General features: G+C 40.8%; 2 protein-coding genes across 2 annotated transcripts; one reads left to right on the top strand and one right to left on the bottom strand.

Moving 5' to 3' along the window:
* Positions 1–76: 76 nt before the first annotated feature.
* On the bottom strand, positions 77–13331 carry LOC136438672 (E-selectin-like). The gene is made up of 9 exons (XM_066433586.1): positions 13109–13331; positions 11146–11334; positions 10507–10788; positions 9710–9889; positions 1999–2187; positions 1342–1533; positions 721–876; positions 260–355; positions 77–93 (listed from the first exon to the last, which is right to left on the bottom strand). The coding sequence occupies exons 1-9, from the start codon at positions 13329–13331 to the stop codon at positions 77–79; spliced, it is 1524 nt and encodes a 507-aa protein (XP_066289683.1).
* On the top strand, positions 2665–9417 carry LOC136438013 (uncharacterized). Its single transcript, XM_066432637.1, has 2 exons — positions 2665–3201; positions 3637–9417. The coding sequence occupies exons 1-2, from the start codon at positions 2665–2667 to the stop codon at positions 5515–5517; spliced, it is 2418 nt and encodes an 805-aa protein (XP_066288734.1). The 3' UTR covers positions 5518–9417.
* Positions 13332–17419: the final 4088 nt, after the last annotated feature.

The following is a 17419-nucleotide window of genomic DNA, read 5'->3' as shown; positions in this document are numbered from 1 at the left end:
GTGTGTTTTACACGACAAGACAAGAATATTGGTGAGGTAATGTGACAAATAAGAGCTCAGCAAGCTCATTACTTCACTACACGATGCATCTATCTGTAAAATAATGTATAAAAAGAGAACACGAGAATTGGCAACCAATATGCATTTTCTGTTTAATCGTACGTTACTTAAATGATAACTCGTCGTGTTAAGTTTCAGCAATAGAAATTATGTAGGCGGCGAAAATAAAGTACTCAAAAGTGTGCTTTATAGTCCTTACCTTTCACCGTAATCCTGAATGAACAATCGCTGTTACGTCCTGCAGAATCAACAGCAGTGTACTTGATAGAATGTGCTCCTTCCGCAAAGGTAGATCCTGCAACAACATTGAAAATATGAGTACCAGTATTAGATGCGGTGAGAACCATTTTAAGCACTGCGGTTATATATGACGTCCGAGCAAGATCCACTGCATCAGAGCCGGAAAGAATCACCTACGCAAATGGCATTTACAAGTTTGCAATGTGCGTCCTTCACTAACTTACTTGTCTTTTACTCACTCAACATCATGAAGACATGGAGATACATATCAGCATTAACGTAAATTGCTAAAACCTTACATGTACATGCCCTTTGTGAAAGGTCGGGGAAATCATAACTGGAACATTCGAAATAATATCTTCAGAATTGGTTAAAACATAGACAAAAGGGCCAGTAAAAAACAATGTGGAATCAAACTACCTGGTCCGTTTCCTTCCACGCGGGTTACTGTCGGAGTATCCCCTGAATTATCAGTTGCAGTAGGCACGGTCCATGTGGCTGTTGTTGATGTTTCTCCAGAGCCTGCATACACGGTTTGGTCTGATGGACAGTTGGAAAAGGCCGGAGCTTGTATATCTGAAAGATCAGGAGGATACAGCATATCATGTTAGAAAGAAACTGAGTTTTCTTCTCGAAACACAGCGCAACTTACAGCGTTTAATCTCCACCATGTTGCAACATCCAACATAGTTCACAATTCATAATTTAAAAAAAAAACAAGCTCACCCAGTGTTTTGTTTCATCATAGGTAACAATAAGCACCGATGGAAAAGTGGGTGAGTGATGTTATCATAATATATCCAATTCAAACTGATATTGGTGAAATTATATCATTCTTACAGCTCTATATTATTGGTCTATTATAAACGTACTACTTTCTTCTTCATTTATGACGTAGTTGTATAATCATCAAGAATGGGAACTAGTGAACTAGTGATTGGTGCGTACACAGCCATTCTATAAAATGATAATCATTAGCTATTACTCAAACACCAATAATGAGGTGAACTTATCTGGTCAAAATTATAAAGATCTCCTTACCAATACACGTTGTCAGTTTTCCTTGATCAGACCACAGTCCACCAGGGTTGCACGCTTGCTCTGTCGGTCCGCTTGTTCGGTACCCCACGTCACAACTCAGACGGCAGACTGCACCATAGTTTGACTCGGAAGTACACGTAGAGGGGCTGATGGCTCCGTTGGATGGAATCGAAAGACCAGAACAAGTTTCCACTAAGTGGGAAGAAATTGAAGCATCATGTCGTCATGGCATGTATTGTCAATTCGGTATGAAATCATGTGAGGTAGACATGTTACCAACATTTTTTTCTTAACAATTTTTTCTTTTTTTTTCTCTGACCATCCTAATCCAGTAGGCCCAACTACCTCGGTATGTTACCCCCCGCATCGTCCCTGCTCTTCTAGCCCTTGATTCCTGCTACTGGTGACGTTGCTCATAAATGATTAATGAGCTAGCCTTATTTGGCACAAACAGGTAGCCGAAATCAAAGCCAAAAGAGTAGGCCCGATGTGGGAGGTAACGTAGCGAGTGACTTGCGCCTGCTAGAGGAGGATGTTATTGAAAGGCAGTTATTCCATGTGTAATAACATTTCGGTGCAATTGTAATATAATTATTCTTTGGATAACAATGGAATTATTTATAATCTGCTCATATAGTAATAAAACGCAATGGATACCTTCACATTCAAGTTCAGTTCCCGACCAGGAGCCATCAGCCAAGCACTGACGTGACGGCGACCCTCTTTTGATCGTGTAGCCGGCGTTGCAGTCAAAGTAGCAAACCTTTCCATATGGTTCATTGCTGGTCCCATAACACCCGGACATGGCAGTGTCGGGCGGTGCAGGCAATGACGGGCAGTGCACAACTATAGAAAACGTTATTTGTTGATTAGTGCATGTCAGTATTTCGGAACAAATATCAACGCGAGGTCAATTTCTTTCTGCCAGCACCAAATGGAAAATCGAGACTTAAGTCCATTTCAAACCGTGTTTTAAACAGTATAACTGAGTTCAAATATTAGATTATTGAACATGATGGCACTTATTGGACTCATCGATATTCCATATTATAAGTATAAGTATTAAGATGGCGGCGAGACGGACGCCTCTATCAAGTCGCTCCGCCTGAAACTGAGGATTTCCCTACTTTTGCGATAAAAGTGTCATCCAAAACGCGTTTAAACTACAAGTAACGTTAACGTCACTCTATTGTAAGTGTTTTTTATCATAATATTGAGTTTGCGATCAAAAAAAGCTAACATCTCGACCGCGCAGCAGTAAGCGTCCCGAGAACAAAGGACCTGAGGCGAGACCCAACCCAAGCCAAAACCCAAGCGGACATCATGGCGAAGGAAGATCGCGGCTCCAGCTCTCCTGGCAAGTTATACCGCCTACTAAACATCACAACAGATGCTACAGAAGGTGAGATAACTGCAGCTTACAAGGAGGAAGTGAAGAGATATGATAAAACCCTGACCACGACGACAAAGGACAAAGAGCAGCAAGCACGGGCCGATCGTTATTTCTCCGAGGTGAGCAAAGCCTTCTATGTACTATCAAACACAGATCGTCGACAACAATACGACAATTCAAACGTAATCGTTGAGCCCGCTAAGCGAGACAAGAAGGCAAAACCGACCAGCGACTACTTTGTGCAGCACAACGAGAACAGCGTTACCGTTCATATCCCAGTAGGATCGCACAAACATTGGATAGAAACCATTGAATCCTACTACAGCGCATCTACCGTCGACAAAGGTAAGAATGGCCACCAACTAGCTGTGCCTTTCTATGATGCCACCACAGCCGATCCGATCGGCTCGGTAACCTTACATGTCTACCACACAAGTAAGATACTTGTACAAGGATCAGCATGCTACCTGTGGATAGTGGTGTGGATCTAAACCCGAGTTTAGGTTTAGGTTCGGACTCGAGTCCAGAGGTTTAGGTTCAGGTCCGGACTTGAAAGTCCGGACCTGAACAATAATTTTGGAATGTTTTTCGTGTTAAATGTAAAATTGCATATTGGCAGATATTTTACACGTAATTTGAAAACTATACATACGGAATTATATACAGTCAGTACACAAAAGTTCAGTTATAAACACAAAAACAGCAATGTTTTAATATTTTTCTAGTGCAAATTTCACGATTTAAGGAAGGTTTAAGAAGGTTTAAAACAAAAAGGAGTGTATGAGTGAGAGAATTTTTTTTCAAGTCCGGACTTGCTTCCAGACGTTTAGGTTTTTTTGGACTTGAACCTAAACGTTTTACAAGTCCGGAACCGGTCCGGCCGGACCGATCCGCACCACTACCTGTGGACTATGTTCACTTTTGAAGAGCTGAAAACACAGCTGTCAAAATGCCATGACAAAGAAGTCGGATGCGAAGACATCATATGTCACAAATGTGAACGCCCTGGGCCAGAAGACAACGGCGTAATCCAGTGTAACACCTGCCAGGAGTGGTTTCACTATACCTGTACTGGTTTACACGAATTCCTGCTTCGTCAACTGATCAAAGACGAAGACAGTGTATACATTTGCGTCGAGTGTTCCATTGAATTCCCCATTGAAAGTACCGCCAATGTGCCCATGAAGACACACCAGCCACGTAACGACCTGTGTGAAGAAGAAACAAACCCTAAGTCTCTTGTTAACTCGGACCACGGTAACGTAGAAACGGAAACAGAAGACCAGAACAACAACAACGAACTACAATCGCTTCAGCTGAACATAGACAAACTTGAAGCAATTCTAGCTAGCAGAATAACAAACGACGACAACAAAATTGACGCATTGTCTACTCGCATTGCGCGCATTGAATGCAAATTGTCTGAAACAAAAGAAACGCCTGCCGAGAAAATGGCGAAGGAAAGTGACACCGAAGCGCTAAAAAAACGTGTCAAGTCCCTCGAGGCTGAGAACAAAAACTTGCGCAACAGAATCACAGCCTTAGAAACAAAGAATGCTAAAAGAGTGAAAAGTGCAGCAATTCAAACTGACATCTCACAAGAAAGAGCTCAGACCCCGGTCGAAGAAGAACTAGCGGACACTGTCACCGTACCGAACATTGCTACTACCAACAGGTTTCAAGCCCTGACAGAAAGTACGCTTGAAGAACGGTCTTCTAACTGCCGTGAGCCGAACAACCCACACAGGGACAACCCACCGCGGGAAGCCCCGGCACCTGCCCAACCACGCAACACCACCCCAGAACATCCAGAAATCATCATAGCTGGTGACTCAAACACGAGGGGTATAATCCCTAATATGCTATATCCCGGCAAGCAATCTCACAAATACACAGCAATGACGGTTCCACAGGCAACAGACCTCATCAAATCCACATCCCACCACAACCCAAAATGTATTGTACTCCACGTGGGGACTAACGACATCAAACGGGAGAGAGCTGCACAAGGTGTGACAGAAAATATCAGACAACTGATAATGACAACACACGACAAATATCCAGATGCCGCTATTGTCATCTCCTCCATCCCGCCGAGGAATGACAAACACCTAATGGAGGTGACTCAAGATGTGAACAACTTCTTACACGTCCTCGGCCAGGAGTTACCCTTCGTTCATGTTGTCAACAATGACAACCTCGGTGACGGCGGAACAATCAAACAGTCTCTGTACAACCGTGACGGCTATCACCTAAACAGATCAGGACTGAAGGTGTTGGCTGCTAACTGGAAGTCTGCTATTCACCCCACCGTTGGTATGGGCACCTATAGCAGAGGCAGACGTTCGCTCCCACAGCAGACCAACACGGGAAACAAGACACGTCTTACAGAGAGAGACGGACGCTACCAACAAAGAAACCAGTTTAACCCCCCTGAGCCCCTGAATGGAGGCCCTATAACTGGTGGTCAAGGCCATGTCTTCTCGCCGTACGTGCAAAGGAACCCCCGAGCAAACGACAGAGAGGCCCATCTACCGTGGCGACCACAGGACGGAACCGCTGACGGGTGGCGCCCCAGCATGGGGTGGAGACAACAGCCCATGGATTTCCAGCGCCGGCCGTTCCCTCCAACTCGCCGATACGACGACCCCTACGAGAGCTGGTTCCCAGAAGCCCAGTACGCACCCCGGCCATGGTTCCCGCCCAGGTACATCAGAGACGCCGACTACCATCAGTGCCGTGAAGATGACTGGCGCGGCAAAGACCACTACGCAGGTTATTAACTTCCAACTTTGTATCCGTAAAATGGTTATTCACTAAAATTTAACACACTTACTGTACTTGTAATGAAAATAATCAGTTCTTCTAGTATTAAACGAATACGATAGGTCTATCATAGTACAAGTAACTTAAGCTTTATCAATAGTGCATTATCGCAAATAAGCGCAAAGTACGCATGTCGCAATAGTAGGGAAACAATAGTCCTCTTTCAGTTTTTGTATCGTTGAGATATATGAGGTGTTCTCTTAACATAGGCTTTTGGAACATCCACGGCCTAGGAAAAAAACTTAAGGAAGATAACTTTAGAAGTAGTGTAGACAACCTTGATTTCTTCTCTCTTATCGAAACCTGGAGTAATGAATCCTCAGAAATAGACATCCCAAATTTCCAACACTTCTCATCTTCGAGGAAAAAACATAGAAGGGCCAGAAGAAATTCTGGCGGAATTATTTTTTACTTTAGAAAAGAATTGGCGAAGTTTATAAGTAGAGAGCGCTCCAAATCGGATGACTTACTTTGGGTTCGAGTATCCAAAGAATTATTTGGTTTATCGAAATATGTATTCATATGTACCGTTTATATAAGTCCTCTATACTCTCAAGTCCACAAAAGGACGGATAACTGTATTTTTGATATGTTAGAGAGGGATGTAGCATCTTTTAGTTCCAAAGGCTATGTTATTCTAGGGGGAGATTTCAACAGTCGGATAGGCTCCCTACAAGAAACCACCGAAGACCCCTTTGTTCCAGAACTTGAACCAGAAATGCCCTTCTCTAACCTTGACATCCCCAGAAACAACTCTGATAGAAATCTCCCTAATACTTTTGGCAAAAACCTAATTGATCTATGTGCCCAAGCAGACCTTCGTATTCTTAATGGTCGTGTTCTAGGTGACTTAAATGGACGCTACACCTGCTATCAACCTAGAGGTTGCAGCACGGTGGACTATACCATCACAAGTAGCGCCCTTCTTCATTACATTAACGCATTCAAAGTCCACAATTTATCAGAATTTTCAGATCACTGCCTGATAACTACGAATATACGTACGCCACATTGGAACATTCAAGACACAAAAATGACCAAATGCAAATTACGCCCCCTTCCAAAAAAGTTTGTTTGGGACGAAAATTCAGGTGAAAAATTCATCCGTGCTCTAAATAGCCCGAAGATATCCGACAAACTAAACAACTTTTTATCTATTGGGCATGATATTACATTAACAACTCGTAACATTGATGAAGAAATTAGCAGGTTTCAGAATATTCTAGAAACAGCAGGAAAGTTATCATTAAAAATAAAATGTAACAGGAGAACCAAAGGACCAAAACAAAACAAAAAATGGTTTGACAAAACATGTTATGAGGCCCGGAAAGAACTACGAAACCTCAGATATCTCCTTGTACACAACCCGAAAAATCCATCCCTAAGAGGTAGTTATTTTAAGAAAAAGAAAGAATTCAATAAACTTGTTCGAAAACGCAAACGAGAATTCGAAAACAACTATCTAATGCGCCTTCAAAACCTCCAAGACAATAATCCGACCGCTTTCTGGAACCTACTTAACGAACTCAAAAAGACCAACTCAGTACCACAGGAAGATCTACCGGCCGACACATGGGTAGAACACTTCAGAACGATACACAGCAAATCCAGACTAAACAAAAAAACTTTTGATCTTAATTTTGAAAAGGAAATTCTTCACAAATTCCAGGCACTACAAAAATGTGAAGCAAGTCCAGGACCTTTAGATAATCCAATTACTGCATCAGAAATCAACGATGCAATAAAAGCCCTCAAGAACAAAAAAGCCAGCGGGGACGACATGATCATCAATGAAATGCTAAAAGCAGGAAAAATAATCCTATTGTCCCCTTTATTAAGACTATTTAACAGCACATTTTCGAAAGGAACTTTCCCCAAAACATGGTCCCAAAGTTATATTGTCCCCATCTTCAAAGCAGGGCGAAAAGATGACCCCAACAATTATCGGGGAATCGCCATTTCAAGCTGTTTAGGAAAACTGTTCTCTTCAATACTTAACAGAAGATTGTCAACCTTTCTTGAAGAAAAAGAAATCATAAAACCAAACCAAACAGGATTCCGAAAAAATTACAGGACATCTGATAACATCTTCATACTGAAAACCCTTATATCTAAATACACACAATCTGGAAAACGCTTATTTGCTTGCTTTGTAGATTTGTCAAAAGCCTTTGACTCCATCTGGCACGAGGGGCTATTGTACAAACTTCTTTCCAATGGCATTTCAGGAAAAGTCTTTGATATAATCAAGGATTTATACAACCAGTCCGAAGCTAGTGTCAAAACTAAGACGGGCTTGACTGAAAATTTTCCTGTTGAAATTGGTGTACGTCAAGGTTGCGTTCTAAGCCCCACCTTATTCAACCTGTACATTAGTGACCTTATAGAGGAACTAAATGCAAAACACCTAGACGCCCCCCTGTTACAACTCTCAAAAGTAAATAGCCTATTTTATGCAGATGATATTGTTTTACTATCGGAAAGTAAGGAGGGACTACAAAACGCAATTAATACTCTTGGCCGGTATTGCCAACAATGGAAGCTGACTGTCAACCTGGCGAAAACAAAAATTATAGTATTTAACAAAAGAGGCCTTTTATTCAATAATCTTAGTTTTTCGCTATGTAATAAAGAGATAGAGATAGTTTCATCATATTGCTACCTAGGAATTATGTTTACAGCAGGATGTACATTTAGCGCTGCCACGAAAAATCTACAAAAGAGAGCCTTAAGAGCAATGTATAACATCAGAAGTACGCTTGGGGAGACTAGATCTTCTGTATCACTGCATTGTAAACTGTTTGACACATGTATTGTACCGATATTATTGTATGGATCTGAAGTCTGGTGCAACAGTAATATGAATGACAAATCTCCGATAGAAACTGTACATTTAAAATTCTGTAAATATGTCCTTGGTGTTCGGAGGAACGCCAGTAACTTTGCATGTAGATCGGAACTGGGTCGTTTTCCGTTACAAATAGAGGCTCAAAGCAGAATGTACAGTTACTATGTTAGATTGGTTAACGAAATACATACAGATAGTCTTCAATACGAAGCTTATATGGTACAACAAGATCTAGATCGCCGAAAAACATCCTGCTGGTTATCTAATGTAAGAAAAATGTTAGAGGAGTCTGGTTTTGCCTTCCTATACATAAACGGTCCCTCAAACACACATTCGCATTCAAATGACCTAAAACAAAGATTGAAGGATATTTACATCCAAAAATTTAATTCAGAATTACACGCCAAAGGACGAAGAGAAAACCAAGGCAACAAATTAAGAACATACAAAACTTTCAAAAAAATATATGAAAGAGAAGCATATTTAAACATTGCAAACTTCGAACATCGCAGAGCGATGTGTAAACTTCGCATCAGTGACCACTCCCTACACATAGAATCTGGCAGGCAAAACCGTACCCTCCAAATAATAGAACATGCGAATTCTGTGACGATTTATATGTTGAAGATGAAAGCCACTTTTTAATTGATTGTTCCTTATATAAAGATGAGCGGCAATCGTTGTTTAAGATAATAGAATTAGACAAGAAATGTACAAAAATGTCAAAACAGGATACTTTTATATACCTGATGTCATGTAAGAACGAATATATAATGGATAAAGTATGTAGTCATATTTCCAAATGTTTCAAAAAGAGAGAAGAAACTACTAGGTGATCATCATTTAGTTTAGCAATATCCCACAGGTTGTATGTTTTAGTTTTTAGCATTAGAATGTAGCATTTTATCAATTTATGTTTTACATTATGTTCCTTACAGACCACGTGTGGTCCTCTGTGCATTTAGCCCTTATGGGCAGGAATATGCAATAAAGACTATTATTATTATTATTATTATTTTAACCAGATACAATCGTGTAAAATTAGAAAGCACCATGAGCAGAATAAAATTGTCTTGGGAAGTTGGTTGCAAACGTCTAACAGGAAAATCATGAATACAGCCCAACTGTCATCTGTCAACTGTCATCCATGCAACCACAGGGACTGTCATCACGACTCGAGACCTTCCAGTCTCGACAAAAGCAAGTAAGCAAGTCATCTTCCATATCTAGAAAGAAAATTTTGAAAGGTGCACGTGAATGTGTCTGGCATTGACATAAACCAATTAAAGTTATAACTTTACCTTCACACGTTGGAGCAGGGCTGGACCATGAACCATCATCTTGGCAGGTAGATGCATCAGCACCCACACGATTGTATCCACTATCGCAGGAAAAGTCGCATCTGGAACCACGGAGCACACCGCAAGGGTTTGGTGTAGTTTTTCCATTTGCAGGAGTGCCGAGTTGACTGCACCTTGTAACTGAAAGGGGAAAATCATTTGATTCTGAAGCATTTTTGAAGCATCGTCATATTTCTTATTCGAATATATTATAACTGCATTGAACTACTAAAGACATCGCAAACGTATCCTTTACTGGCTCTCCTACAAACCAAATTATTAATGTCTTCTGCCATTTTAAACACAACCCCGCTATCCAATCATCCCAAGTTAATCTTATGTCATGTGATGGTCACTATAAAAAATTGTCAAACGTCATTCTGGAATTAGTAGTTTACGTTTTTATTTACCGTAAACAATAATTTAAAGATGCCCAAAGCAATATTAGTACAAAAAATGGAAACAAAATATTCTGAAATCTTTATGGTACAAATAGTGTTAAGGTCATTTGCGTAATAACTTTATACTTTGAGCATTTCAAAATCTCGCAGAAACGTGCCATAGGATGATCCCCTTAGTTTCTCGAGCCTACAAAAACCCCAACAGCGACAGCATATTTTTGCAGCATGGACGTCACTATACATTATTTTAGTGTTGTTTGAACTAAACATGTATAAGAATGACCAAAAAATGCTTTTAAAGTCCTATTTTCGGGCCCCTTTAAACACATATGCAGAGACTATTTTCTTGCACCGTACCTTGAACATGAATGGAGAAGTCGCAGGTTGCGGTATTTCCGGCCTGATCAGTTGCCGTGTATGTGACTGTGTACTGGCCCTCTTGAAGCCAGATTGGTGGTGTTCGCTGCAGAAAGTTGACCGGTCCCAACGAGGTCGTTATGTCCACATCTACCCTTGGAGTTGATCCAGAGTTGTCCGTTGCTGTTGGGACTAGCCAGGAAACTTCTGACTCGGTCTTCTGGGATGGAGCCACAGCTGTGATGTCACTAGGACAGTTTGAAAGCGTTGGATCCATCTCGTCTAAAAAGAAAGGTGACAACAAATCCGCTAGTAAGTCTTATCCATTGTACTGCATACTTTACTCACATATGATGCTGTGTGGCCGGCCCTTGTAATTGAAATGTGTCCTGTTGTGGCTTGTGAATAAATTTTCTTATAATTGTTTGTCATATATTACCGACACACTTCATTCCGTCACCAACCAACCTATTAACCAAATCAATGAACCAACCGACCAACCAACGAATGCGTTTACTTGCTTTAAAGCAGTCTTCAAGTGGCAAGACTGTATCTATAACTCTATTTGGCCCAGAATCTACGCTGTATGACGCTAATCAATAATACTAGTACTAGGCATTGAACCATTGAACCATGTACCTCTGCAAGTGTTCACATCAGTTGAGGACCAGGCCCCACCAGGTTCGCAAGTCTTGGATGTCGGTCCGTGTAGAGTGTACTGTTTGATGCAGCCGTACGTACACTGGGTGTTGTACTCTGGCGATGTTTTGCACAACACTGGTGACACTGTCCCATCAGATGGATCTGTCAATGGGGTGCACTTGTCCACTGAAAAATGGACGAGTTATTGACATGAACTGCTCAGTTAGCTATGACAACTCATATAGAGGAGTAACATCACCCAGAGCCTACTTTTAAAGCTGATTTGTTTGGCTAAATGCAATATAAAAGAATGTTTAAACAAAATTAGAAATCTATGCATTCGTGCCTGAACGCTCTTTACTTTAGGGAGTAAACTAGAGTTTCACGACCTCATACCTTCGCCAAATGATTTTAACCTGTATGACTGACGCATTAGGAGTGTTTCTCATCAATAATAAATCATACCAGTTGATTGTCTTCAAATATAACATGTCCAAAGTATGAGCTTAACAAATTATGAGCTTAACAAAGAAGGTTATGATAATATTTGTTATGCAAATGAGGATCTCATTAGCATAATTTAATTCAACGATGTTCACATTCACATAACTTCCCGATGCCACAAAAAAGTATTAAATGTATGAAATTGCCGTCATTTGCCAGTGTGGAATTATAGAAGTTACTCATTAAGTATGCACATTGGGCCCACATTTGCATATTTTCTATCTATCAACATTCCTCTCCTCCTCAGTTACAATTTGAATAGTCATATCATGGAACAAAGCGGATTTTTAAAGTTGCCTCATCAATTATGCAAATCAGAATCTTATTTGCATAATTATCGTCCAGTCATACTAAGCATCACACAAGCTATCTACTTACAAAAAATCATGACCATCCATCAAGGCCATCTTGTTTTAGTATTTTCTCATTACTTATGCAAATGAGGTATTCATGTGCATAGTTTATATCAATTGATATTTCTCTCTTCCTCAGGTACATATGTCACATGTTTCAGAGTCCTATCATGGAATTCGGCGGATGTTTAAACTTTCCTCATTAATTATGCAAATTAGATACTGATTTGCATAAGAAGTATCTAATCATGTACATCGTCACTCAAGCTATCTACTTACCAAAAATCATTACCATCCATCAAGCCCTTCTTGAGTTATTCCCTTTCAAATTCCGACGCAAAACCTGCCCCTACAGTTCAGAAAGAGCCGCTAGGGGGCCCAGACCTATACCACTTACTCTCTGTCTAACGATCTATCTACCATTCAAACATCAGCTTCATAGCATGTCCAGAACACGAGATATCAAACCTACCAACATACCAAATACCAAGACAGTCCTTCAAGGCATTCTCGAGTTATACTGGTCCACTACAGACAAACAAACACACAGACACACAAACGCTACTCTCTGCATAACCTTCTCGGCGAAGGTAATAATAACAACTTGGCCATGATGTTTGGCCCGAAACCTAAATATCTTGCAAACTACAGAGAGGTCAGAATAACATTATTTTTTTTCTAAATTTATATTCAAAACCACACATTCAACAAGAGCCGACGTTTCGATTACCGCCTGTCATCTTCGTCAGGGCAATTCTGACGGGTTCATTTTGCAATGAAGCTAGGAGTCACTGCCTTGAAGAAGAGGACAAACGGTCATTGATACGTCGGCTCTTATTTAATATGTGGTTGTAAATAAAGAAATCTGTTATTCAGTCTTTGACCATCTCGATGAAATTCTTCACGGATATAGAAAAGTATGTTGTCTATTTGGGGGATTGAAAAATACATGCTTGAGCTTATGAGAAAGTCTCATGGAAACAACTGATAAGTTAAATGGCAAATAGATTTTTCATCACATCTCTAATGATATTTATAATGCAAACTCTAATGAATGAAAGAGACCGCATTAGCTATTTCGGCCAATATTCATATCCATGTACCTTGACAAGCCTGTGGGCGACTGTCCCATCCTGCGACTCCATTGGCCTCCCTGCATGTGGAGACCTGTGGTCCTTTCGGCTGGTGCCCAGTGTTACAGGTCACGGAGCAGGAATGACCAACTTCAGTGTACGATCCAGGGCAGGCTCGAACTCCGTTGGGTGACGGGTCTGCAATCTCACTGTTCTGGCATGAAAGCTCTATTGTAGACAGGAATATATACATGTCAAGTTTATGACGCATGGCAAACACCAAATACAAAAGTGTGTTTCCACTCGTGTGACTATGGAGTAAACCGCGTACCGCTATATTGGATGGTTAATGCTAGAGGGTAAATTTGAATTTGTATATATAGTTATAGTCAGGTAATTCTATCATGTTATGCAAATTTATTATTTTATTATATATTTTATAGGCTGCCTCGTCGAGGTTCAACCAACATTGCGGTTACACAACATGGTGAGTGCGAACGGCTTATAGGATACCTACTAAAGCTTATGGCACCAATACGAAGAAAATCAATAGGGCAAGCCTTGCCCTATTGATTTTCTTCGTATTGGTACAAAAAATGCAGAGGTAATATTAGGCTATCTTTATATCCTTTGTATGTGCTTCCCCGACCTAAGAATATTTGTTCTTACTACTGCATCTTGGACTTGGGTGAGACCACGTCTTTGCCGCTGTGCAGGTGGTTGTGGCTGATCCTGACAGTTTGAAGCTGTAGTCACATTGGAATGTGCACGTGTCGCCAAATCTGTTGCCACAGGTGCTGATGCTCCCATCTTGTGGTGCGGTTAAGATCGGACAAGTGACCTCTAAAAGACATCAGCAATTTACATACATTACCATGTGATGATTAAAATGATTGAACCTTCAGGTCATGAATGCGTAAATACAAATTAATAAATTTGCCTCAATCTTATATCGCTTACTTTTGCACGACAATGGTGTTCCATTCCATGTGCCGGAGCCGCCACACGTCAACACCATATTCCCACTGGCATACTCGTAACCTTAAACACAAGAGAAAATACAATAATTTGATCAAATATACAACTCTAAAACATTGATATCACTAAAGAACGTGCATGATTGAGTACACATAATCAGTGCGACCCTTGGCTATATTTGACAGCTTTATAATTGAAATGTTTTTTGACACAACAAAAATACAGCGACTTTCGTAAGGTCTTCTACAACACTATACATGCAACAACAAGCAAGGGGGAAACATAGAATCATAATCATAGAACAACAGCTGTATAAATGTAACAAGAGTTTGAAGATGCTTTGTTTATTGGTATTTAATGCCTACATGATTATGAACAGGATTAGACATTGTTCAACTTACCTGACTGGCAATGCAAGCTACATCTGTTGCCATGGTATGTCCATGTTCCGCACGATACAGCTCTCACCGCAGTGGTATCATAAGATGGTTTGGTACATACGATTCCTGTAATAGTAGACACAATCAAATAGACCACCCTTTCTTCTTACAACCCCCCCCCCCCCTATCTTCATGGCACAGATGGTCGTTCATTTGTGAAAGAAAAATGAATTTTCTATCTTAAATTCCGTGTGTGTACCAGTCGTCAGCTTGATTGCATTCAGCATAATCACAAGAAGCCAATGACGTACATGTTGATGGGGATAATGGCTCCAATCTGCATAATTATTGGAAGATGATTTTCTCAAAAGGTTGTATAATTCATAGTGTAAGAACCTTACTATTGCATGTGTGTACCAATTTCCTGATAAATTGGTTGGAGTCTATATATATATATATATATAACATAGGCTTTTTGGACACAAACGGCCACAAAGAATCTCGAATACATAATTTTGAACATCCGTAGTAAAAATTTGTGATGAGTGAAAATGTGGGGTGTCGGTCTGAACGTAACCTCAATATGCTATGTGATAGATTAGATTTTCAACAAAAATGACAAATAGCTGAACTCACGTTTACACTTCTGGATTGGGGAGCCAACCTGCTGATAGCCTGCTCTACACTTGCACTCAGTCTTGCTGGTGGCGCCAGTTCTTGAAGTCTCGGAGTTTGTAGGGCAGGCAATGCATGGACCTGTCCCAATAGTGTCTTTGTAGCTGTCCCATGGACATTCTGTAAAGTTACATAAACACAAAATCACGACAACTCATCAATAGCTTTGTTACACCCACAATCCAATAAAGCTACAGTGAATAGTTAATTTATACACAACCAGCCAAAATCAAAAATAAAGCTGTAATATAACTTGATCAAACTATTTGCGGAAATGAGTCTCAGTTAAATAATATTGGGAGGGGGGGGGGGGGGGGGGGGTTCAATCAAATTTTAAGCCAGGAAATACGTTTAGATATGGTCTTTAAGAAGATCACCTACGTAAAACAACAAAAGATATAGCTTGAAAAGAAGTCAGCAAGGGACCAAAATCCAAACGCTCATTGTATTGTATTACTCGATGTGTCATTGACACAATGTCAACACATGTCGACACATGAGCTCGAGTCTCCGCGCGCGTGGAGAAAGAAAGCTCATGTTTCTACATAAACACTCGCTGGAGGTCAGGAGTGTAAGCATGCATTGGGCCTCGTGGCTCGTTGACATTTGTTCTGCTGCTACTCACTTGTATCGACTCTAGTGCCACAACTATATCCCTTCTGGCACACACAGGCGTAGTTTCCGCCGTACACATCGCACTGGCAGGAGCGCGTTACATGGTTACAGCGGTGATAACAGCGTGTAGAGGGGGATGGCAAGTAGTCCGTGTTGTGAAGGTCTGCAGTATGAATAGAAAAGAATTGTCATTATATCGCAAAATGTTGTAAGATATTACAAAGGGATTTGTTAACCCATATCTCTCTGCCACCTCTAAGTCGTTATTACCGAGGGCGTGGAAATGTATGTGACAGGCTAGGGATTCTCTATCCATTGAAATGTACACGTTTACATCTAAAGATAACAGAAAATCAAGAAAAACTAATGTGTAAGTCGTTCACACAATATCTCTTACCTCCTCTCAGCCTCTTGGCTACTTGTGATAGAATGGTGAAATCCAGACACAGGTAGACGTACTTGTGGACACCACTGTCCTTGTTACCCAGTCCACTCAGTTTGGTACTGCTGATGCCCCAGGCACCTATACCAAAGGCGTACATGTACACACCCCTGGCCTGCAACGTCCGCACCACTGAAGAAGGATCTCCACCTCTGTTCCAGTGGCCGTCTGCATATTAAAGAAAGATGGACAAATTCTTATCCTAACAACAGACCAGACGGAGACCAGCGGTATTTGTGGGATTTTAGTGTGGATGGCGTGGTGTCATGTGTCGGTTCGTATGACATATATTGAGAGAGTCTTCTGATACATTGTATACAAAATAGGTTACTAAGTTTCGGCAAAAACGAAGCACAGGTCAGACTTTAGAAATTCAAGCGGTCTTCTTGATTACAGAATCCGAACTGTCAGTGTTTGTATCTTATGCTCTGAGCGTACTATGGTGATGACTCGTATGTGCACGTGGTGCAGTATTAGATACCTTTTTAGGCTCGGAAGAAAGTAGCATATAGGCTTGGGCCTCTAAGCAGATTTTAAAACAAAAGTGGAGGCGTGTTTTACTTGACTGAAATGATAACAAAAAAAGATGGAGGGGTTTTCGCTACTTGGCTTGTTGGTAACAAACGTTGAAATTAACATTATTTGTACGGAAATGTTTTGATAGCTTCCTTTCATAGGATATGACTTTCACACCTGTGGCAAATACAACTTGGGTCTAGCAGGTCATACATATGATTAGAGATAACATGTGCAATGTAGGACCTTACCTGGATATCTAATGTGACATTACATTGGTGCATGTTGAATATGAGAATGTCTTATAAGTGACATTGATAGGTTGGACAGTGATGAATACTTGTATCAACTGTCAAAATTGTGCAACTTCAGGACAATAGCTAAATTATTGCTGTTGGGGGTATGTTAAGTTATGTATATTAGGGACATAACAGACCTGACAGAGAAGACAGCCGCTATGCCTATGTTCAGTATTCAAAGGTTCATTGTACCGGGGAAATTCCCATAGCCCTTTACGACATGCACAATGAACGGTGGATCACGGAGTGAAACAGGACTTTCAGTAACGTGCATGTTGGGTAAGAGGCACAGTCAGGATTTGAACTTGCGGCTTACAGATCCAGTGGCCGTGCCGCTTATCACTGGACTACGCAGGCTACTCAGCTAAAGGACAAAAGCGTTAAATGTCAAATACACTGTGTAAAGAATTTGTGTCTTCTACTCCAAGGATCGGTA

Source organism: Branchiostoma lanceolatum, chromosome 7 (genome assembly GCF_035083965.1).
Source record: "Branchiostoma lanceolatum isolate klBraLanc5 chromosome 7, klBraLanc5.hap2, whole genome shotgun sequence".
NCBI lineage: Eukaryota > Metazoa > Chordata > Leptocardii > Amphioxiformes > Branchiostomatidae > Branchiostoma > Branchiostoma lanceolatum.
This window is presented reverse-complemented; position numbering and strand designations above follow the sequence as displayed.

Coding starts and splice junctions, on each gene's coding strand:
- LOC136438013 (XM_066432637.1), top strand. CDS start 2,665: ATGGCGAAGGAAGATCGCGGCTCCAGCTCTCCTGGCAAGTTATACCGC. Junction 3,202..3,636: donor TACAAGGATCAGCATGCTAC/CTGTGGATAGTG, acceptor CCGCACCACTAC/CTGTGGACTATGTTCACTTT.
- LOC136438672 (XM_066433586.1), bottom strand. CDS start 13,331: ATGTATATATTCCTGTCTACAATAGAGCTTTCATGCCAGAACAGTGAG. Junction 1,534..1,998: donor AACTGAACTTGAATGTGAAG/GTATCCATTGCG, acceptor CTTCCCACTTAG/TGGAAACTTGTTCTGGTCTT. Junction 356..720: donor CGTGGAAGGAAACGGACCAG/GTAGTTTGATTC, acceptor ATGTTGTTGCAG/GATCTACCTTTGCGGAAGGA.